This window comes from Giraffa tippelskirchi, chromosome 4 (genome assembly GCF_054371585.1).
Source record: "Giraffa tippelskirchi isolate mGirTip1 chromosome 4, T2T-mGirTip1v1.2.pri, whole genome shotgun sequence".
NCBI lineage: Eukaryota > Metazoa > Chordata > Mammalia > Artiodactyla > Giraffidae > Giraffa > Giraffa tippelskirchi.
This window is the reverse complement of record NC_137278.1, coordinates 110,274,059-110,298,929: the sequence shown is the minus strand read 5'-3', so window position 1 is coordinate 110,298,929 and position 24,871 is coordinate 110,274,059. Positions and strand designations below refer to the sequence as shown.

Here is a 24,871-nt window from a genome sequence, read left to right as displayed (position 1 = left end):
TAGTGTACAGTCACAGTTTTGTGGAATTCAAACCAATTTCACCACCACTGTTGTTTAGTTATTTAGCTGTGTATGAGCTAAAGGGCCAGATATTTGTCATAAAAATATGAGTTCAGGCCCTCAAGAAGTTTATGAAAGTAAAAGTCGCTTAGTCATGTCCAACTCTTTGCAAGCCCATGGATATAGTCCATGGAATTCTCCAGGCCAGAATACTGGAGTAGGTAGCTGTTCCCTTCTCCAAGGGATCTTCTCAACCTAGGGATAGAACCCAGGTCTCCCGCATTGCAGGTGGATTCTTTACCAGCTGAACCACCAGGGAAGCCAAGAATACTGGAGTGGGTAGACTATCCATTCTCGAGTGGATTTTCCTGACCCACGAATTGAAGTGGGGTTTCCTGCATTGCAGGGGGATTCTTTACCAGCTGAGCTACAAGGGAAGCACCAAGAAGTTTATAGTTTATATCAAATGTCTTAAATAAGAGATCCCTGGGCTCTAAGTAGGTCAATGTATATTTCTTGTGACTTTATGGAACTTTTTGAAATAGTATGGGAAATCTTCTGTGTGCATGCATTTTATCGGGAAAAAAAATCATAAAACTTTATCAGATGGGTCACATGTAAATTCCAAGATGTTCAAAATGGTCAACCTAAATGACGATGATGTATATGTGTTGCGGTTATTAATGTAAGGATATTCGACAAAGTATCAAGTCATAATTTTATATCTTTAGGTATGGTTACAGACTATGATTTAATCATTTCCTTTTCTGTTTAAGTAACATAAGGACCTTTATCTCAGCATGTCTTCTTACTGTATTGGTTATTCAGTGATTTCTTTAGCCAGAATAGTAAGCTAACAAACACATTACATTTGAGACAAATTTATGGAAAGTCATCTCTAAAAATAAAAAAAAAAAATACATATGAAAATAAAGTTATTTTACTAGGAACAGCATGTGCTTAGTATTTCCCGAGTATTCATGCTTCGGGGTTTTATTGACTTATGGTATGACTTCCAAGAATGCAATCTGAGCAAGGCAGGGAACAATGGCCCTCTAATTCCCAAGTCAGTTCATGCTTCTCTACTGTTGGCAATGGAGTACCAATCCTAAATTTAGTTAGACTAAATTTTACATGTAAAATGTAAAATTGATACATGTAAAATATTCTTTAGTCCTTCAAGTATAGATTATATTCTTTTTTTTGTTATTTTAGAACAAAATTCAGCTTTTTCTTATATACCTAATAAATTGAGTCCTGCAATGTTTGAAGTTTATTTATTTATATAATTTTCTGCTTAATAAAAGAAAAATTATGGCCTCAGAGCTCGGCCTGGTTTAAGTGTTTTTGATTATTTTTAAGTATACAAGTTTGGTCTTTTGTTTTAAGAGTTTCACCCAATGAAAGTAGGCCAAAGGTAAAAATTTGAAAACTGAGTATCAACATCAGGACAATCTCAAATATTACCCAGGAAAACCAATTAATGTCTCTGATGCAAATGACTAAATACTAGTGACCACACGCTGTAGTCAAGATTAGACAGGAAGAATCAAACATCAGCTTCTTACCAGGGGATCCCCCTCTGTGTCAGTTTGTGGAGTGTGCTTTGAGGTTGTAGCTTCCTTTGCGGATACACAGCCCTCATACCCAACATCTTCTGGACGCAGCTGAAGTAATGCTGGGCCTTCCTGAGGCAGAGATGCTGAGCTCCATGGGTATGTATCAAGCACCCACTTGGAGGGATCTTCCCAAGGTGCTCGTTTCCCATACATCTAAAAAGTGATCACATATTTAGCACATACAAAATGAATTCCTTTTTTTTGTGTGTGTGTGTGCCATGCAGCTTGCAAGATCTTAGTTCCCAGCTCAGGGATTGAACCCGGGGCCCTCAGCAGTGAAAGCCTGGAGTCCTAACCACCAGACCACCAGGGAATTCCCTGCATCTCTGTTCAGTACAGAGGTGACTACTAATTGCACACTGAGTCCCTATGGGACTTTCAGGGGAATGAAGTGTCCACATGCTATTTCCCAGATTTTAAACTATCTGTCTGTGTAGTTCACTTTAAACTTGAAAGCTAGACAAAATAAATCTGAACATCTAGAATAGGTGGTCAGCATTTGGGGAAGAGCATGAGGGAGGTTTACTTTAAATACATGAAGAAATGACTACCCAACATTTATCTTTGTTAGTAATTTTACAAACTAAATGAAAGCTTAACAATGAGAAAGGAAAGTTCCAGTAATAGATAAATAAAAAGATTCATGCTAGACACTAAATACCTTTATTTACTAAAGTGTACTTTGGAAAGATGATGAATAAAAGATATTTCTTTTCTCTACTTCATTCTACTCAGATTTTCCTTAAAATAAGTATCCTTTCCCTGACAACCATTTCCATCAGATTAATTTCCTCTGTAATCTCATTGCTTTCTATTAAAACTTCTTTGAGATATTTGTTTGTAAGACCACTAGTATAGAGGAAAATTATTGGAAATGAAAACTTTGTCAGAACTCCTCTGGAGGAAGAAAGTTAATAAGAAAGAGATTATAAAACCTGGTTAAAATATGGGTAGTGGAGTAGAGGGCAGATGAACGCAAGCGATGCTAAAAAATTTTTAAACTGGAAGCAAAGCCAAAACCAAACTAGAAACAGCACACTGAGGCACAGAGGTTGGTGGGCTTGGGAAAAATAAAAATAAAAAGTACAAACCACAGAGGCATAGAAAGAGAGGATAAAATTAAGAGTAGAGGGCAGTAACATAGGTACACTAGTTCTTTGATGGACTTTCCTACTCTGCTGAGGGCAATTCTGGTTACTAGGTGTATCTTTGGTCCCAGACGGCACCGAATACCAGCGGGAAGTGTTCTATGTGGTTTGTTGTGCTTCAGTGAGACAAAAACAAAATGGCGGATGCTGAGGCCATGACAGGCCCACAGTCTGCCTGGAACTGTCTTTTGAGTTTTCCTGGAGAAGTCGCATGGGGTTGTGGCAGGCTTGCCTTAAGAAAAAAAAAGTTCAGGTCTTGATATCTGCACATCTAGGGGATAACAGTAGGGGTAGTAATCAGTTTTGTTTTTTTTTTTTTTTTAGTAGTTCTATTATTTTGGAGCAGAAATTGTGTCTCAGTTAAAAATCTACATAGATTGCTATACAACTTGCTATACAACTTCACTAGTTGAAGGAAAGTATATTAATTTTGGAATGGAAATGTTACAAAAAGAATATGAAAGTCTAGCAGAATCAATTGATGTCCAGAATCATCATGGACAGCAAAATTGGGGGTGACCAATAAAAAGGTAAATAGGCTCAATTCTGTATTTAAGAGTAAAGTAGATGTTATAGAAAATGAAATGAAAGAAGAGACATTTAAATATTCAGAAGGAGATGATCTGATTGCTGCCATTTCAAGAAAGATAGAATCATCAGAATAAAAATCAGGATCCAGTGCATCATAGTGTTTTTTCGAACTAGAACATCTGGCAAAGAGTATTTGCCCCACAGTTCCCCACCAAAGCATCAGCCTTCATTTGAAGAGAAATTATTCTATTCCTCTCAACTCAGATTTTCATCTTTGCAATCAGGCTTTATTTTTCCACCTTTTGTTCCAGTTCATTGTTCTTTGTTGCCAGCAGATTCAAGAAAATGGTTTATGACATATGTGATTTCTCTTCTTCCTGTTCCTCCAGAAGTCACATATGGACTATCCTAAGAACATCATCTGCCAATAGACTTCCAGTCCAGCATATCCTTCAATAGCGGTGATAACTCTCTACTCACCAAAGGGTTTTTTCCTTTTTTTTCTCAAAGTGTTGTATCTGCCTCCTGCCACCTCTGTTCCCCACAAGCCTCAGCTATTCCCTATGTTGTGATTGATTCAACTTTCACTCTAACCTACTAACAAACATCCAGCACCACAGCAGAAAACTTGAGATTTTTATTCCTCCTCAAAAAAAATTTTTTTGGAGTATCTCTCAGCTAGGGGAACTGGTATTATCTTAGTGATTATGACTTTATTTAAAGGGAATTTTTATCGAATGATAATTCTCAGGATGGTGCTTTATAAATAATGATTTGAATATTAAAAATGCTGCTGCTAAGTTGCTTCAGTCGTGTCCGACTCTGTGTGACCCCATAGACGGCAACCCACCAGGCTCCGCCGTCCCTGGGATTCTCCAGGCAAGAATACTGGAGTGGGTTGCCATTTCCTTCTCCATTGCGTGAAAGGGAAAAGTGAAAGTGAAGTCGCTCAGTCGTATCCGACTCTTAGCGACCCCATGGGCTGCAGCCCACCAGGCTCCTCTGTCCATGGGATTCTCCAGGCAAGAGTACTGGAGTGGGATGCCATAAAAATGCTACATACTTCTAAAAAGTGAGATTTAAGGATTTTTAGGTATTACTGTTTTTGAGTTTTTAAAACCCTTCTAATTCTTCTGATGTATTAGCAAATGAATAAGAAATAAGGAAAATTTGATATATAAAGATTTGGATAATAGTTCACTAATGCTGAAATAGTATCTAGAGGAACAGATAATTAATTTAAATATTAATTTAAAAATCATGACCTCATGAATATTTTAAATAAATTTTTATACAAATATATGATGTTTTTGGAACAAATAATTGAAACCATGAGACCCAACTCACTTCTGAGATAGCATAATAGTTTTAGAGGAATCTTGACATGTGCTATGTTATACTTGAAAATAAAAACTTTTGGCACAGTCTTTAACTTTGTTGGAGACATTTTCTCACACTGGTTTGGCTTGTACCATTAAAAATATGAAACTGAGTTATTTAAATCTGAGGTAGAACCAGTTGATAGCATTCTCTAGGATCGTTACCTCTGTACGTTCAGAACATCCTCATAATATTCATCACATTCACCATCCTGTTAGTTCTAAATCACTGCCATGCCCTTCTACAAGGTGAGGAAAGCATAAGGAAGTAAAAAGAAGTGAAATGAAGGAAAATAGACAACCAATTTTTTTAGACAGTGATATAAAGACTTAACACAGAACTGCAGATGACAAAATGTGAAAAGCATGAAGTATATCTTAGTTCTAGCAGCACTTGTGATTTAACCAGAAATAGAGATGCCTAAAACTGAGAAACAGAAAAGCAAAAACTGCCTAAACCTTGGCTGAGTTATTGTAAAGATGACTGGACTTTTCTGCCACAAGTTTGCTGATTATATAACACGAATCTTGAAAAAATTCACACAAGATAAGGGAAAAAAAATCAAGACTTATGGAAAAAGGATGATATATTTTGTTGAAAAAGGGTTTTCTTATTAGGGATATATTTTGATTTCTTAGTTAAGAGTAAATAGAAGGGATGGTTGCAGGGCCTCATGATGTAAGGTAGATGAGGGAGGAGCAGAGATGCTGCTAAACCAACCTAGCACAGTTTTTAAAAATCAAATGCCTTAGATTTGGAGCACTTTTAAAAACAGAAAGGGATTTTGCAAGGGATGTTAAAGGGTTTCAAACAATGAAACATCCTAAAGCAGGGAATCTATTAATGTAAGCACAAACTACTTGCTACAGATTATATAAGAAGAGAATAAATGGGGAATTTCCTAGAGATCTAGTGCTTCCACTGCAGGTGGCATGGGTTTCATCCCTAGTCAGGGAAGATCTCGCATGCTGTGTGGCATAATCAAAAAAAAAAAAAAGAAGAGGAAGAGAACAAATGACCAAGGTCCATATAAACATGCCTGTTTTATAAGACACAGAACTGTGCAATTAACTAGCTATCTAATAAGAGCAGTTTGTAAATTCCAATGGCAATAAATTTGGCCTTCGATGTGTCTTGTTGGAATTCTTTCTCCTACATATTTATTCTCAGAAAAAATGTATTAGAAACTATTTGTTCTTTCAAGCTACCTTTATTTTTCTGCACAAATCAGAGAAATGATTTTGTTTGTTTTTTTTTGCTTTTAAAGGATGATTTTTTTTTCATGTGGTTTTTTAAAACAGTTAAGAAAATTGAGTACTGTACCTGCAGACCTTCTCTCACTGCCTCCAGAATATAAGGTACCAAAGAATAGTTCCAGAGATCCATAAACCATACTCTAGAACCTTCTACATCCATGGGACAAGAAAGGAAAAGTCGAGGGCCTGAGAAGAAAGAAATAATAAACCATTTTTGAGAATCCTTGTATTTAGCAATCTAAACACATATTTAGACACTGTTCTGGGGGAATTAATATGTTTCTTACAGGATTCTTAGAAAATTATAATCTTGGTCAGCTTAATTATTATCAGTGCTTTACTGAAGATCCATCTTCAGGAGCCTCCTAAAATCTTAATCTAACACATAACATTTTACTATTAGGAGAAACCTTAAAGGTCATAATTCAGTCAATCTGCTCCATTTTACAAACAACAAAACTATGATGGAATGAATTGTCAAATATAAAATATGTCATTATGTGCCAGAAGTGGGCCTCTGCTGTGGTCTTCTGATCCCAATTGTAGAATTGTCCTAATTCTTTCTACACTGTGTCTTTAGTGAGAATATCTTTCTGATCCACAGCAAGGAAAGGGGGACTTTTTTTGTGTGCAATTTAAGAAGGAATATAAAAATAAAAATCTTTATGCCAACTCAAGACAAATAATTCAAACAATTTTATCTTCAGGAAAATATAAAACACCTAAATTATCTTTAAATAAAATCTTCTCTCACACCTATAATTGATATGCACTATAAGCTAAAATTTGCTTTTAGCATAAAAATGATACTCTAAAAAGATATAATTTATTTCACATGGCTACTTGACTTTTAGTTGTCTATATTAAACTAATATAGTTGCCTACATTAGTTGATGTTAGCTAAGTCTCATGCTTGTGTGCGTGCTAAGTCTTTTCAGTCATGTCAGACTCTTTGCAACCCTAAGAACTGTAGTCTTCCAGGCTCCTCTGTCCATGGGATTTTCCAGGCAAGAATACTGGAGTCAGTTGCCATGCCCTCCTCCAGGGGATCTTCCCATCCCAGGGATTGAACCCACATCTCTTATGTCTCCTGCATTGGTAGGCAGGTTTTTTACCAATAGTGCCACCTGGGAAGCCTCAGTAAACTGTAATAGTCAGATGAAAAGACACAAAGCTTGAAGGCAAACTTTCAGAAGGAAAAAAATAGAAAACTTAAATTTTTGGAAGCTTCAAAAACATTAGCTTCAGTTGTTATTTTGTACTTCCAATCTGGCTATCTTTACCAAGTACTCTTAGTTCCTGGAAAATGGCATACTGCAGTTTTGGAACTCACCAATTGTAACATCAGAAGAACTGTGTGTTTCCAAAAAAGTGTTGAGATGATGCCACGTCTTAGGAATCCAATCTATAATTTTGACTAGGTCATTATTGCGAACGTTCCTTTCAATTTCCATCTCTATCAGTTTCCTTCGAAGATATCTGCCTAAAAAGCCTTTCACTGGCTCTGTGTGGTTTGCACATAGTACCCACCTATAAAAAGAAAATAAAAAAATCAAAACCAAAACCCAGAAATCGTTATATAAATTAAACTTTAAGTCCACAGTGATTCTCTCTCCAATATAAAGCAATAACATTCCTATTTCAGTTGAAGGCCATATGTTAATGATCAAAGAGATGAGACAGTCTATTAACATTAGAGCTAAACTGTATGTAACTTTTCTTTCTGAGCTAAAGAGAAGCTCATGTGCGTCACAGCAGTGAGTGGGCGTGTGCACGCTGAGCACTCTTCTGTAGGAGAATCACAAATCCTGAAATAGGAACTCTCTTCACATTTCTCACATTTAGAAGAAAAGTGTTCTACTTTTGCCGTGACACAGTGAGCAGGAAAAACATTTCTATTTTCTTCTTTTTTAAAGAAACACTTCTGATTATAGGTCAGGGATCACAAAATGTCTGCTTGAGAAAGAGTGTCAGAAGAAGTGAGAATTATTTCCACACCCCAGGTTACCGATTCGTCAGTGTACAATTGGAAAAAAAACAACCACCAAAAGCAAACAGCAAAGAGACAATACAAACCATTCCAACTTATTTTTACCTGAAATTGTGATGTAGCTCTAGATTTGGTGATGAAGAAACTCCCTGATTCATTGTTCCAATAATATATGGACTGGGGAAAAAAAAGAAAACAAAATTTATACGCATTAAAGGTAAAAGATATTAATACATTAAAATTATCTCAGGAAACAACTTGGATAAACATGTATTCTTCCATTTTAACATTATGCTGTAAAAGGGTAATGTTATAATGTTAGGCTGGACAATGACAAAGATCACTGAAGTAGAAATTAAGATTTGGGGTTCCAATTTCAGCTCTGGCATCCTAGGCAAATCATTTTAACCATTTTCCCTCTCTAATCCCATGTTTACTCATATATAAAATAAAGAGATTAGATAGAATAATCATAGGGATCTCATCCCACTCTAACATCTTATGATTCTGTTGCTTATAATCCAATTCATTAATTTTTCCTTTATTATTTCATATTTCTAGCAGAGATAACTGGGATACTTGCACCATTGAAACTAACATTTATGCAGTTGTTCTTATATGTTCTTTTTTAGAGGTCATACTACAATGCACCTTAAAAATCTTTTCAGATTTTTCATACCCTACTTTAACCTTTTCTCTCATGTAAATAGTTAAATATTAGAATCACTAAGGACAAAGGTATATCTGAATGTGATAAATTTACTTCTACAGGAAGGTTGAATTTAAACTTTACTCTGGACTAAAAATGAACTAGTTCTATAGCCTCATTCTAGCTCTTAATTTTCCTGATTCAAACATTCTGTTACTGATAATAGTCAATAATAGGGCTTCCCTTGTGGCTCGGCTGGTAAAGAATCCACCCGCAATGTGGGAGACCTGGGTTCGATCCCTGGGTTGGGAAGATATCCTGGAGAAGGGAAAGGCTACCCACTCCAGTATTCTGGCCTGGAGAATTCCATGGACTGTATAGTCTGTGGGGTCACAAAGAGTCAGACATGACTGAGCGACTTTCATATCACATCACATAACCTCGTTCTAGTTCTTAATATTCCTGATTCAAACATTCTGTTATTGATAATAGTCTTCCAGACTTTTAGCATACATGTAGAAGTTAATATCATCAGGTAAATACTGTTGCTATAAAAGCACCTGGGACACAGTTGTTGAATGAATAAACAGACGTTATAAGGGATACACAGAGATTCTTTGCAAATATGGTATAATAGTAATGAAGACTTTTCAAATTAATGGCATCCACTATAGATCTAAAAAGGAATAAAGGCACAAGAATGCAAATTTGATCACCATTTTTCATATTTCATCATTCAAAATATTTCAAGCATACCATTTATTGTATTTACAGTTGAGAAAACCATTGAAGATATCACTCAAAGAGCCCACATGATGAAGATTATCAAGAATTATTACAACTGGAAGCTCTGCACCATTATTATCAGCACTGCATTGTTCAGCCAGGTTAGCTAGATACTGTTGCAATTCCTTTAAAAAATAAAGAAAACAAACATATCAATGGTAAATTCATACTAATGGTAAGCAATTCATAGTTTAGGAATAATGCATTTTGTCTTCCATCTGAGTTCTGTGATTAAAACTCATAGACCATTCCATTGATATAAAATCTTATTCTACAAAGCAAAAAACATATAATGTTGAAAGGGTACATTTTTAAAGGAAAGAGAAAAGCCAGTACAGAACATCTGAAGCAAATATAAAACTGTAAACACAAGGACATTTTCTCAGTTTTCCTCTCCCTGGAAGAAGGGCAAAAAAAAAAAAAAAAAAAGAATTCTTGATATGAGCTCTTATAGTAAACCATAAATATTGAGACTCCATTCTTACTTTGGATATAATTATAAAACTGGATTTTAGCAGACTAAATCCAAAATGATATCCCTAAATTTCCATTTAGACTCTAAACGTCTTAATCATTTTGATGAGGTGCATCTGAAAATACAGCCCTGTTGGTTGGTTGGTTGTTTGACTGACTGATTTATTATCTGCATGCAACTGTTGTAGTTTAAAACAAAGACAAAAGTTGTTATATTTCTTTGGGTCACTTGACATTAGCATTTAGCATTTATTAAGTTTCTTGGTTCTTTACAGGTATTTTTCCTTTCTAATAGCTTTTAATCTAAATATGATAACCAGTTCACTGATTGCTGTCACAGATGGGTAGGCCAGAAACATAATTACGTTTCTTAGAATTATCCTAATCAGTAAGAGCATTTCCATAATATTTGCATATTTACAATGACATTTTCAATTTGTAAATCTTGAGCAGGGTTAAAATCAATTTCATGATGGATCCTGAAAATAATGAATAGAATTCCAAACGATAAGTATGCAGTTTTTCACTCTTTCAACACAGATTTAGCAAGTGCCTACTATGTGCCAGGTACTCTGGCATCAAGGATTTAGACCTTACTTCTATATTCCAGGCATTGGAGTTGACAAACAAAATGGCAGGCCAACAAGTAAATCACAATGCAGTATGATAAGTGAGATACACAAAACACTATAAAAAAAATAAAGAGAGTTATTTAATTCAGATTTAAGGTTCAGAGAAATAGGCTATGGGGGTGGGAGGTATAGTTGAAGAGTAAAGAGTAAAGCATAAGAGCTGGAAGATATGAGTGTGTGATGTGTTTGAAGAAATATTAGTGTTCTGCTTTTGCAGAAAATGGCACATGGTAGTAGTGATCTCAACGAGAAAGAAAACAGAGAAGACTGAATCCTTGCAGAGAAATTTGGATTTTACTATATAAACACAAACACCATCATATGCTGTTGTTTTCACAAGGGTAGAGAATTTATCAAAGAAAACATATACATGAAGGATTTGTCATTGTTCAGTAGCTCAGTCATGTCCAACTCTTTGCAACCCCATGGACTGTAGCATACCAGGCTTCCCTGTCCTTCACCATCTCTCAGAACTTGCTCAAACTTATGTCCATTGAAGCGGTGATGCCATCCAGTCATCCCATCCTCTGCTGTCCCCTTCTCTTTCTGCCTTCAATCCTTCTCATCACCAGGATCTTTTCTAATGAGTCAGCTCTTAGCATCAGGTAGCCAAAGTATTGGAGCTTCAGCTTCAGCATCAATTCTTCCAATGAATATTCAGGGTTGATTTCCTTTAGGATCGACTGGGTTGATCTCCTTGCAGTCCAAGGGACTCTCAAGAGTCTTCTCCAACACCACATTTCAAAAGCATCAATTCTTCGATGCTCAGCCTTCTTCATGGCCCAACTCTCACATCCATACATGACTACTGGAAAAACCATAGCTTTGACTATATGGACCTTTGTTAGCAAAGTAATGTCTCTGCTTTTTAATATGCTGTGTAGGTGTCATAGCTTTACTTGCAAGGAGCAAGTGTCTTTTAATGAAGATGCTTGAAGGATAGGATGATAAATTAGAAATGGAAAAACCAATCAAGATGCTTACTGCCTTGAGTAGGTTAGGCACATACAATATGCAGATAACTACAATACATAGTGAAAAATAATACATTACCTCAAAAGAGTATACAAAAAAGATTTTGTTCACTGCATATAAAGATTATTTGTAGCTTCTGGGAAAGACTTTCTGGTGGCAGTATTATTTGCTGCTGCTGCTGCTGCTAAGTCACTTCAGTCATGTCTGACTCTGTGCGACCCCATAGATGGCAGCCCACCAGGCTCCCCCATCCCTGGGATTCTCCAGGCAAGAACACTGGAGTGGATTGCCATTTCCTCCTCCAGTGCATGAAAGTGAAAAGTGAAAGTGAAGTTGCTCAGTCATGTCTGACTCCTTGTGACCCCACAGACTGTAGCCCACCAGGCTCCTCCATCCATGAGATTCTCGAGGCAAGAGTACTGGAGTGGGTTGCCATTGCCTTCTCCAGTATTATTTGCTATTAACCTTTTATTCTAAAGGTTAGGTAATATTTTGATGCTTAAAAATGAAAGAATAGCTTTCCACATAGAGACAAACAAAGGCAAAACACAAAAATATGAGCTCCATGTAGGAAAGTACCAGTAGTATATGTTTTCTGAAAGAGTTGTAAATAAATTGGAAAGAAAAGTTTGTAACTTTGAATGATTGGTAAGACTACTGGACTTTTCCTACTGACAGTGAAGAAACATTGACTATTCTGGAGATCTGAGTAATGTAGCCAGAATCATGATTTTGACCTGAGGTAAGTATATTGTTTAACTCTATACTATGAGCACATCATGAGAAAAGGTGTGCTGGATGAGTTACAAGCTGGAATCAACATAGGCAGGAGAAATAGCCACAATCTCAGATATGCAGATGATACCACCCTAATGGCAGAAAGCAAAGAGGAACTAAAGAGCCTCTTGATGAGAGTGAAGGAAGAGAGTGAAAGAGCCAGCTTAAAACTAAATACTAAGAATAAACTAAGATTATGGCATCCAGCCCCATTATTTCATGGCAAATAGAGGGGGAAAATGTGGAAGTAGCGTCATATTTCCTCTTCTGGGGCTCTAAAATAACTTCTAATGGTGACCGCAGCCATGAAATCAGAAGATGTTTGCTTCTTGGCAGGAAAGTTATGACAAACCTAAACAGGGTGTTGAAAAGCAGAAACATTACCTTTGTTGACAAAGGTCCATATAGTCAAGGCAATGGTCTTCCCAGTGGTCATGTACAGTTGTGACAGTTGGACCATCAAGAAGGTGGGGTGGTGAAGAATTCATGCCTCCCAACTGTGGTGCTGGAGAAGACTCCTAAGAGTCCCCTGGACAGCGAGGAGATCAAACCATCAACCATAAGGGGAATCAGCCCTGAACTGATGCTGAACTGAAATTCCAGTACTTTGGTCATCCGATGTGAACAGCTGACTCATTGGAAAAGTCCTTGATGCAGGGAAAGATGGAGGGCAGAAGGAGAAGAGGGTGTCAGAGGATGAGACTGTTGGATGGCACCACCAATACAAGGGACATGAACTTGGGCAAACTTCAGGAGATGGTGAGGGACAGAGAGGACTGGCCTGCTGCAGCCCATGGGGTCGCAAAGCATCAGACACAACTGAGAAACTCAACAACAAGTATATTGTAAAGAAGATAAATCAGTCAAGAGAATACTGAAATTGCTGAAGCCAAGACACACTGTGGGACTCAAGAGGAATAACAGAGGTATGGGAAGATTTTTGACCTAGAGCAGACAGCAATGGGGAGTCATAGCTGAATTTTAAAGTGGTCAGCATTTAATTATATTTCCATGAAGTGAAAGCAAAAAGAGACAGAGAGAGAGAATTGGAATTTAATGGAAGTTGTAAATCAAGCAGTTAGTAAGCAACTGCAGTAGCCCAGGTAAGTGATAGAGTGTTCATTTGGTTGGGAGGGTAGTGATAGCAGAGATGGATAGAAGAAGATGCATTTGTGATACATTTTCAGAGTTGAAATTGGCATTTCTAAACATGTATATTTACTATACTAATGGAAACTTATCTGTAAGCTAACAGAAATGTCTACCATATGGAAGACGGGCATGGCTAATAGTGTCCAACTGGAACCAACACAAGTTCAAACAAGGGAGTTATCCAGATGAGAACAGAAGTGGAAGAGAACAGAATTTTGAGGAATATTTTCATTCACTGGAAGGTGAAGGAAAAACAGTCAGTGAATGACACTAAGAAGGAGCTTACTAGAAGGTAGGAAGGAAACAAGGAGAGAATTTCATAATCATGAAAATGAGAACAATTTCTGGGGGATCAATTATAGTAATGTGGTATACATAAATCAAAAGAGAGAAAGGAGGAGGTAGGTGAGGGGAGAGGAGGAAGAGGAAGAGGAGAAGCAGGGAGGCAGTTGGGGGAGGGACGTGGGGAGAGGGAGGGGGAGAAGCTTGTCTTGGATTTGGTAAATAAGAAATCACTGGGTGATTTCTGAAAAAATAGGGCTGTAAGATTCTATTACAGTTCTCTTTTGTCTCGAGACTGGTAGCAGATTCCTTTGGGAATCTAATAAAAGGTATGGACCAGTCAGAAGTAGACATAGGCAAATACAAATAATTCAGTCATATAACTTGAGGTTTGTTTTTTTTTTTTTAAACCCCATTTGAAATCACTTCATGATCTTCACTCTTGCTTAACTGGGGTAAAATCTTAGATTGAAGTATTGATGCATTAGCATAAGAAGTTTCATGTTCAAGATCTAATAAGACAGAAAAAAAACCCAGGTATATCTACCAGATGGATATTGATAATGAGATGAATCCCATACTTTGAAAACATACACAGAACACATTGGTTGCATAAAAACTATTGATCACTGCTTTCCCTCATTTTGACTCTAGACACACTCAAAATGAATCTGCCAAGTCCAGCTTTCTGATCTTTTCCCACCTAACATTCCAAATGGCTTCAGCTGGCCACATATTCTTTACTAAATACATCTCTAGCCTTCTGGGCCCATTATATCAAATGTCACAAAGTGTAATTGTTTATGTGTCCTGCTTTCAATCAAAATATTCCAGCTGGCAGCTCAAGAGAGGGCTTGAAGAATGGGAAGAGGGACAGAATGTAAAATGCAGAGACACCAAACACATGAAAAGATTGTTTTTTTCATTTGATGGTTTATTGTTGGACTTTTTTGGAATCAGTGAGTATTTTGTGCCTTTGTCCCTTCAGAGATATCAAAAGCATAGCACAAGGCATGTCGGCAGTTACGCAGCTCTGTTTCTCAGGGAAGTAATTTATCTCACACCTTATTCACCCTTTACTTTAGTAAATTGACACTCAGCTGTCCCTCCCACAATTCTAATCTGCCATTCCCATTTTCTATACCACTCTCACATACCATCAACTCCCTGAAAATAATTGCAAATTCTCTAACAATGTGGCAAGAACTGGCCAAATTCTCTGGCCAGGACTTGGTATCCAACATTACTGACAGCTCATTCATATGTTACAATCATAAAGAAATAATAAACATTTGTTAGTTGCATTTTGTGCTTTCTTGGTGATGAATGCTATGTGATTTGTCCATGGATTTCTTCCTGTAACTGTTTTCTAGCATCATTCTTTCTGTTCACTTTTGTCATGCTTTATTTATTGCTTTATAATAACAAAGATTAAACTGACCTCATAATGGCACAAGTGATTTTATTCAGAAAAAGTATAAAATAAGAGTGCTGGCTGTATTTGATCAAATTTTAAAGGCCATATAAATTGCTATTGCTTAAAAACACCTCCAAGCACTAAACATTTTTTAACTGAAATAGAAATAACTTAGATATAACAGTGTATTATGGAGTGAGGCAAATTTTAGAACTAATGCAAGATACTCTACTTTATTTTAGCATGTCAAATTATATCCTGAGGAAGGCCAGTCAACTTGACTCACAATTTGACTTTAAGTGATTCTCCAACTTTATCAAAGTACCATTTCTTCTAATAAATCTATTCTTCTCCTATTTTCCAACCAGTTGCTTTTTTTTTTCCAGAAAGGAAATAACTTCCAAAGAGCTCTTTCACATTAACATTAAGGAAAAATCAAAGAGAACACAAGGTAATTAAGATACGTCAATTCTTTTATCATTTTGGCTGAAAAGAAACAAAATATGTTAAAGCTTTTAAATAAAGCTATGAGGAGACCCAGAATTCATTGGAGGCATTAAACATGTAGGATGAAGCAAACAAACAACTGTGTCTTCCGCTTTTACTTAGAGAAGAGTTCAATATCCTGTCTCAGGTGCCATGTCTCTCTCTACTTGAAAGGATGTTTGGTTCATCAACAATCTGAATAGTGCTGAATTCCAAGGATATAGTCAGAATTCATGTGCTCTATTGAGTCATAATTAGGAGATAACATTTTGCCTTATACACAACTTTGTTCTCCTTGAAAAATACATATAAAACAATTTGAACAAAGGTCTGTGTGTGTCACAAGGGTGGGTGGTTTGTATGGGTCTGTGTGTATTTGTATAAGCAATCCTTATTGGAGCCAAGAGCTCTAATTAGTAACTGTGGGCAACACTTAGCACTTGCTATGTGTACTATTCTCTCCTTTCCCTGCTTCTATTGTTTCTCTTTCTCTCTCTCCCTGTCTCTGTCTCTCTCTCTCACATACACAGATAGTCACTCCTTGAGTCCTTAACACAACTTCACTATTTTCCCCATTTTATCGCTGGGAAAACTGAGGCACAAAGAAATTCGAGAATCAGCCCTAGGTTCCTCAGTTGGTCGATGTCATGAACTTAATGAACTACTCCTTTAGGGCATTTTTGTTCACTAAATTAAATGTCTTTCAAGAATTTAGTGGTTTTGGGCTGCTTTGGGGAGTCATGTTTATTTTCTAAATATTTGTAGGAGGGAAGATACTGTGAGACTGGGTCAGTTTAGATTATTTAACCAGGTCATTTTTGAAAAAAATCACAGTGACCCAGTGTCATCTGGGTAACTTCCAGGTATTGCTAATAACAGATATAGTTTCCTAAGAGAAACTCAGGCTGCACTGACTGAGAACGTAATTAGTAACTATTAGTAGAACGTATTAGTACTGAAGCAACTTAGCAGCAACAGCAGCATGACTATTTAAGAGCTTAGAGTGTTCAGGATGATAATTCTGGTATACTAGACCTTAGTATAGACTCATCTCACACACTAGCAAAGTAATGCCGAAAATTCTCCAAGCCAGGCTTCAACAGTATGTGAACTGTGAACTTCCAGATGTTCAAGCTGGATTTAGAAAAGGCAGAGGAACAAGAGATCAAATTCCCAACATCCATTGGATCATCAAAAAAGTAAGGGAGTTCCAGAAAAACATCTACTTCTACTTTCTTGACTATGCCAAAGCCTTTGACTGTGTGGATCACAACAAACTGTGGAAAATTCTTCAAGAGATGGGAATACCAGACTACCTGACCTGCCTCCTGAGAAATCTGTATGCAGGTCAAGAAGCAACAGTTAGAAATAGACATGGAACAACAGACTAGTTCCAAATAGGAAAAGGAGTACCTCAAGGCTGTATATTGTCACCCTGCTTATTTAACTTCTATGCAGAGTACATCATGAGAAATGCCAGGCTGGATTAAGCACAAGCTGGAATCAAGATTGCTGGAGAAATATCAATAACCTCAGATGCACAGATGACATCACTTTCTGCTTATGGCAGAAACCGAAGAGGAACTAAAGAGACTCTTGATGAAAGTGAAAGAGGAGAGTGAAAAAGTTGGCTTAAAGCTCAACATTCAGAAAACTAAGATCATGGCATCCAGTCCCATCACTTCATGGCAAATAGATGGGAAAACAATGGAAACAGTGACAGACTTTATATTTGTGGGCTCTAAAATCACTGCAGATGATGACTGCAGTCAGGAAATTAAAAGATGCTTGCTCCTTGGAAGAAAAATTATGAGCCACCTAGACAGCATATTAAAAAGCAGAGACATTACTTTACCAGCAAAGATCTGTCTAGTCAAAGCTATGGTTTTTCCAGTAGTCATGTATGGATGGGAGAGTTGGACCATAAAGAAAGCTGAGTGCTGAAGAATTGATGCTTTTGAACTGTGGTGTTGGAGAAGACTCTTGAGAGTCCCTTGGAATGTAAGGAGATCCAACCAGTCCATCCTAAAGGAGATCAGTCCTGAATATTCATTGGAAGGACTGATGCTGAAGCTGAAACTCCAATACTTTGGCCACCTGATGTGAAGAGCTGACTCATTGGAAAAGACCCTGATGCTGGGAAAGACTGAAGGCAGGAGGAGAAGGGGACGACAGAGGATGCGATGGTTGGATGGTATCACCAACTCAATGGACATGAGTTTGAGTAAACTCTGGGATTTGGTAATGAACAGTGAAGCCTGGCATGCTGCAGTCCATGGGGTTGCAAGGAATCAGACACAACTGAGCCACTGAACTGAACTGACTGAGACCTTAGTTGATGGTGAAATGGAATACTATTCAATTTCCTAAGGTTCCTACACACTAACCCTATAGAAAAATGATGTAAACAAATTTCGCTCCCAGATTTTCTGCTTAGAATACATTAATTATAGCCAAATTTCCATTGCTGCAATATTCCAGTTAATTCCTTGTTTATTATGACCCAGACCAGATATTGACTTTTGTAAAGTTCTGATTCCTCCAGGAAGAGTTCTGGCATCTTGCTTCTATAGTATTTGCATGGATCTCTTTTTGCTCTAACAGTTCCTAAATGGATGTCTAAGAGAAATTAGACAATAGAGACCTTGTTCTTTTCTTCTGTCAATTCCCAATGCATGTAAAGTACTAGATAACTGAATGCCACTGAGCAGTCTTATTCAAATTCACAAAATAGGGTTTATTCATTCTCCAGATTCTAGCCTTAGCCAATGAGATAGATACATTTCCATGCACAATATGGAAGTTTCATATAATCTTAAAGCTTAGTTGAGTAATACACTTACGGATAAATAGCAGCAGTTGTCTTAGGAGTCTGTGACTTACCTTACTAGACTTGTGGTCCACATTAAAAGTGGCAATTGCATCCTCTGTTTTTTTCCTTCCAGATTTGGTTATTACATATTCAGCAAGTTTATGTGCTAAATAGGTCTTTCCAGTACCACTAGGTCCTGAGAGTATAATTCTGTGATGCTCCATCAACAAGTTAAAGTATCTTTGGGTAATTGGTTTAGGAATCAGAGTATCAAAAACAAAACTGTCCAAACTGTTTTCTTCTACCCCTGAAGGGAGAAACAAAGGGAAGAGAATGGCTTATGGTTCTACATAAGCTAGAATTTAAAACACAGTGTCAACTGGCAACTGGGCTTTGTTAGCCGTAGGAATAACAATCCTTGCAAGAGACTTTCCTCGAGAGTTCTGTCTCACAAACATGTGTTGCTATTTTAAGACAAAACATCAGTAATAAGGCAGAGTGAACATATGAATGAAAGCAAGCCATTTGTTTTTCCTGAGACACTCTCCCCTGTCTACTTCATGCTTCCTACTAATGTTTCCACAGAAAAATGGAAGCATTACTATGAATTTTATCAAGAATCATCCTTCTCTTTGAAGGTGGTAATTTTGTTAAGCATAAATATAAAAATTAAAATAAAATGTATAAATGTGTGTTCCTCTCTCTTTCCTCCTTCTCTTTACTTCCTTCTAGCTCTCATTATACATCCCTGCTGAATCATCAATTAAGCTTTTGAAGAATACATATATTGTGATATTTGGCATAGAATTAAGGAGAGCAACAGTATCTTCTTTTACTAACTCAACTATCTTAATCATAAAATCAAATATTGACAAATCCCTCTATTAATCCATAGTTACATAGATGTATTCTGAACTCATTAATAAATGTGAACGAGAAATTATGGAGACAAGGATACTTGAGATATTCCATTTGCCTAGAAATAATCCCATTATTCAAAAAAAAAGAATTTCTCATCCCTGATTCTTAGCTTCCATTCTCTATCTCCAGTGGGTATTCACTGAATACGTGCTTAGTCTCTTCATTGTGTCCAACTCTTTGTGACCCCATGGATTGTAGCCTGCCAGGCTCCTCTGTCCATGTGATTCTCCAGGAAAGATCACTTGACTGGGTAGCTATTCCCTTCTGCAAGGGATCTTCCCAATCCAGGGATCAAACTTGTGCCTCCTGAATTGCAGGCAGATTTTTTACCATCTAAGCTACCAGGGGAGCCCTTGCTGAGTATATATTTTAAAATTGAATGTATAGGGATGAATACATTACCTTAGAATACACAATAAACTTTTAGAAATCTCCCCTAAATCAAAGAGGATAATGTAGAAAACCTAGAAATTTGAAATTTGATGAGTCACATTCCTCTGTGAGTCCTCGAGAATCTTCAGCATTACATCTCAAAACTCAAAGACTTTAACTTACTTGAATTTTTGTTTTAGTTGGATTTTTGTGTTTTTAATATAAATATGGTTCATTTCATACCAAAACTATTAGTTAGCCTACTTTTCAAATATGAAAATTTGAAGTGAAACTGCAAAAAAAAAAAAAAAAAAAGGGAAATAGACATTGGTAAAAATGCAATTGTGGGTTATTTTCCCATTTTTATTTTTACCTTTCAGGTTCACAGTGATGACGTTATTATCACCAACAAGGTATCCACAAGGCAGCAGTTCAGGCACTTCTAGGCTATGGGATCTAATTAAATCTCCTATGCAGTAGCTGGCAATGCAGTCAGAGCTCAGACCAAGGCTAGTGGAGGTATCAATTCTGGACACATATTCCTAAAATTGTATACACAAAGAAAGCAAAGTCAAAACAGAGGTACAACTCTTCTACCAGTGTAAAATTCATGGGGATATGAAAATAGCTGTCAAGAATTTTAGAACTGGGTACTACAATAACTATTAATATCACACAGCATAAAGAGAAAACTTTCCTTAATATTTAAAATGCAGGAGAGGAAAAGCAGATAAGGACATGCCATTAAAGCTAAGAGAAGCATCCAAAATGAAACACATTTGAAAATTAGTATCAGGGTATCTTGTACAACATACCTTAAAGAGACGTCTAATTACACCATCTAAGACATCCCACTTGGTTTTTCCACTAACACCAATGGATCCTATCAAATATGCCTGAGACTTCTGATCCTAAGTAAGACCAAAACAAAATAAGATAAAACCCAACTGTATCTTGCTTTGTTATATCTACTAAAAATATTAATATTGGTGGTGATTAACACTAAAATATATATCAAACTTATGGTTTATATAATAGTAGACATACACAGTGGATTATACAAAATACCCCAGCAAACAAAGCAACCAAAGTGACTAATTAACTAACAAGCAAAGTAAGAGGAATGGCAACAAAACAGGAGAGAAAGAGATTACATGAAGTGGTATGGCCAAGGAAAACTGATTCTTGACCTGTTCAGTAGAAAGGAAAGGTCCAGGAGGGAACAGTATTCCATTTTAGTGAGAAAGTACATTTCTGAAGAGAAACAGCTTGGTGGGAAGGAGATGGTGATAGAGATGCAACAGAACTATATCTTGAGTCCTAAAATCTCATCTTGACATTTTTGAAATCTAAATTTTAAGTCCAAAACTCAGTTGGTTATTTTTTATTTAGATTATCTCTAAAATCGAATCCAAATTTGAAAAAAAAGTTATCCATGGTAGTATGGCATTCATATATTCACAACTCAGGTTCCACTTTGAATGTATCAGAAAATTCAATATTTAGAATACTTGCCAGGAAATCCTATAGGATTACAAGGAATCCTTGAAGATTCTTGGAGAATCTTCAAAATTACATCTCAAAACTCAAAAACTTTCATTTACTTGATTTTTTTGTTTTTGGTATGGTTTTTGTGTTTTAAATATAAACATGGTTCATTTCATAGCAAAACTATTAAAGTGGTTAGCTTACTTTTCAAATATGAAAGTCTAAAGTGAAACTACATCTACCATGTAATTAAGAAAAGTGATGTTAGGTCAAGTCACTTTGCTGGTTCAGACCTCCATTTCTTCATCTATAACACTTAACTCTATAAGGGTAAATGATTATCACCACTACTTAGGTATAAGCTGAAACCAATATTTGTTTAAAAAAAAGTTAGAAATTCATAGCAAAACCACTGTTATTTTTAAACTACTGATATAGACTGAATGTTCTTGTTCCACTCAAATTCATATATTAAAACCACAACTCCCAATTGATGGTGTTTGGAAATGGAGTCAGCAGGAGGTAATAAGAGTTAAATTAGGCTACGAGAGTGAGTCTGACATCATAGGATCTGTAGCCTTCTAAGTAGGGGAAGTAAGAGAGAGATCTCTCTCTCCCCAAGTACACATGTTGAGGGAAGGCCTGTGAGGACATAGCCAAGATGGAGCCATTTGCAACCCAAAGAGAGAGCCCTTTTCAGGAACCAAACCAGATAGCACCTTGATCTTGGACTGAATAACCATGAGAAAACAAACTTCCATTGTTTAAGCCATCCAATCTGTAGTATTTTGTTATGGTAAGTCAATAAGACTATGATAACTACTTTTTAACATTCAGAAATATTGTCTTTCAGAATTATTTTGAAAAAGAAAACTTGTTTTCTGGTGTTAATGTAACTGAGTCAAAATGGACATGCTTACAGTGCTTTTAAGCAGCTGCTTTTAAATCAGAGATCGTTCAAGCTTCACTGAGACTATTATAGTCTTTTACAAAAAGACCCACATGGGAAATTCAGGCACAGATCCGCAGCTCAAGCAGAAAGCTTATGGCATTAGAATTCTTGGAATATATGCTCAATGTAAAAATTCACAATTGCTAGCTCACTTTTCAAACTTAAATACTTCAATTATCTTAAAATTCTAAAGTTCTTTGCTCTTCTGTTTGATAAAAAAAATTGGATACTTACAAATTTGTATTTTTGGCCACTGAAATACAAATTCAATTTGAAAAAATATTTTTCGTTTCAAGAAGAGTCTAGGATCAGGATGGCACTGCCAATTTGAAGGCAATATTTGATTCCAGAAAAATTAAATATTTGCCTTTTCAGCTAAGGCCTTGCTTAAAAATGATACACACAAGTAGCATTAATGGACATTGTTATAATGAGTCTAATAAAATATATCTATCTTTTCAGTGTCTAGAATAGCCATATAGCTTATAGTTTCCTGTTTGTAAAAAGACTATCTTGACAGTTCTAGTAACACGGTACTATATATCATAGATATCACCTGTAGTTAGTTAGATAAGATGTTTATGTCAAAGAAAGCCATGCGTTTTTTTTAGGTTTTAGGAATGAGGGTGGCTGACAAGGGCTACTTTTTTCAGTGAATAAACATGAAGTACAGAGACACATTTCTATCTATAGGATGATTCCATTTCTTTTGAGTCCCTAACTTTCATGCTTTTATAAAGATATTAAGCCAATGCCAAGACCAACACTGTTGCTGCTACTGCTAAGTCGCTCAGTCATGTCCAACTCTGTGCGACCCCATAGACAGCAGCCCACCAGGCTCCGCTGTCCCTGGGATTCTCCAGGCAAGAATACTGGTAGTATATTTATCAGAACAAATACTCATATTTAAATATATTTGACTCATGGTCATTCACAGTAATAAAGAACTTAAAGAAATACCTTTGCTTGACCGTAGCCCTTGCTTATGGAGACTATGATTTTCACACTGCGGCCATCTTTATGTCCAGTTGAATCACCAGGATCATCCAGCAAAATATCTACCAAATTTTCAAAGAAACACATAAATACACACACATTACAGAGTCACATTAGTTCGGATTTGTCTACTGTCATCATTTTCTCTGCCACAGTTTTACATTTTTCAATGGGAATATTTACTTTTTCTGCCATCCATTCTAACTTAACACATGTGAAATCAGCTTTCAAGAAGATGGGTGGCTGTGGTTGGGTGAAAGCTTTCATCTAAGACTTTATTTCTATTTTCAAAGATCTTCACCCAAGTGTTGGGCCATCACATTAGATGAGGAAATAAGGGGTTTCTTTTCCTATTATGCACAGGTCTGAGTAATACCTGAGTAATATTTAGTTACCATTATAACTGCGACAAATTGAAAAGCAATCTGATTTTCTATCTAGCTGAAAATATCCAAGCTCAAAACCCATGAAATTATGAATGCAAAGGTGCTGAGATTGACTGTCAACTGAAATTACTTTCAAGTATTTGGTACAAACATAGCTATATGACTACTTTTCCTTATATCTGTAATTTTAGGTAATGTTTTGAATTTCAATGATGGCATTATACTGCCCTGCACAAATATATTAATTATTGCTCTTCTGTCCCCTTTCTGCACAGTTTCAAAACAAAAATGATATTTCTAGTAATCAGCTAGGAGTTACAGAAGCATGATAAAGCTAGTTAACCTTTATACTACCAACTTTAGATGTGATTAAAGATTAATTTTTTAAATATAGTATATGAGATTAATGTTCAGTTTGGAGAATGAGTAAGGCAAACTATCCCACATATGTTTTTCTTTGACAGTGATGATATTATAGAGGCATATTTAATATGAAGATAGTGTTCTGTGGACAAAGGAAACTTAGCTACATGTTGAAGATCACATGTGCCTGGTGACAAGAGGACTCAATTGCTCAAATTGTAAATTCAGAGAGACAAGGACTTTGACTGTATCATTCATTATATTAACAGAAACAATTTCATCAAATGGGTTCTGAAAATAAAATGGTTCTATTACTTTAATAATTGGAATACACAATTTTGCAAAAAAAGTAGTTTAAAAAATGCCATAATACCATAACAATCAAAAACAAATTTAGAGTTTAAGGAATATGGAGATTTTTTTGCTAGAAAATTTTAAATTGTCAAAGACAATCTCCCTTACTGGAATTAATTTTTTTTACTAGATTAACATCCTCCTGGTCTCATCTTTTTGCTTATCCTGCTCAAAACTCTTCCTTAAGTGTCATTTTAATTTGCCTTCTTTTTCTCAAAATTTTAAAGTGGCTAATTATTCACATCGAAGTATCTTGTAATTCATGACCAAATCGCCTCTTTAGTACTTTGTTCGATTATTCATAACTGTTCATAAATATTCAAAAATAATTATTTAAAATAATAATTTATTAAGCATCAAAGGAATCAGGTACTGTGCTGGGCATTGGGAATGAATACCATGGTGAGAAAGAAGATGAATTACCTGCCCTATCACTTACTGAACTAATTATCGTAATCACTTCCCTAAGTCTTGGTTTCTTCATCTGTAAAATGGGTTATAAAAGCATCAGCTTGGCAGAGTTATTGAGAGCATAACAGACAATGCCTATAAAGCACTTTACCCTCAGTATTTAGTGAGTTCATCTGTTCTAACCATTACTCCTTTTCTCCGTGTGTCTATTCTAACTCCTGTATTAACAGTTGGAGAACACAGTGGCTCACTCTGGGTCTCC

General features: G+C 36.2%; 1 protein-coding gene across 4 annotated transcripts in view; it reads right to left on the bottom strand.

Annotated features, from left to right (window-relative positions):
* Positions 1-24,871, bottom strand: part of NAV3 (neuron navigator 3) — a 375,406-nt gene that overhangs the window by 6,343 nt on the left and 344,192 nt on the right. For all 4 annotated transcript variants that reach the window (XM_081483945.1, XM_081483946.1, XM_081483947.1 and 1 more), the window contains 9 exons: positions 23,060-23,157; positions 20,475-20,570; positions 20,033-20,201; positions 18,438-18,673; positions 9,330-9,484; positions 8,030-8,101; positions 7,268-7,464; positions 6,002-6,120; positions 1,569-1,772 (listed from right to left, as the gene is read on the bottom strand). In XM_081483945.1, the coding sequence (XP_081340071.1) occupies positions 1,569-1,772; positions 6,002-6,120; positions 7,268-7,464; positions 8,030-8,101; positions 9,330-9,484; positions 18,438-18,673; positions 20,033-20,201; positions 20,475-20,570; positions 23,060-23,157 (1,346 nt within the window). The remainder of the gene's footprint in view (positions 1-1,568; positions 1,773-6,001; positions 6,121-7,267; positions 7,465-8,029; positions 8,102-9,329; positions 9,485-18,437; positions 18,674-20,032; positions 20,202-20,474; positions 20,571-23,059; positions 23,158-24,871) is intronic.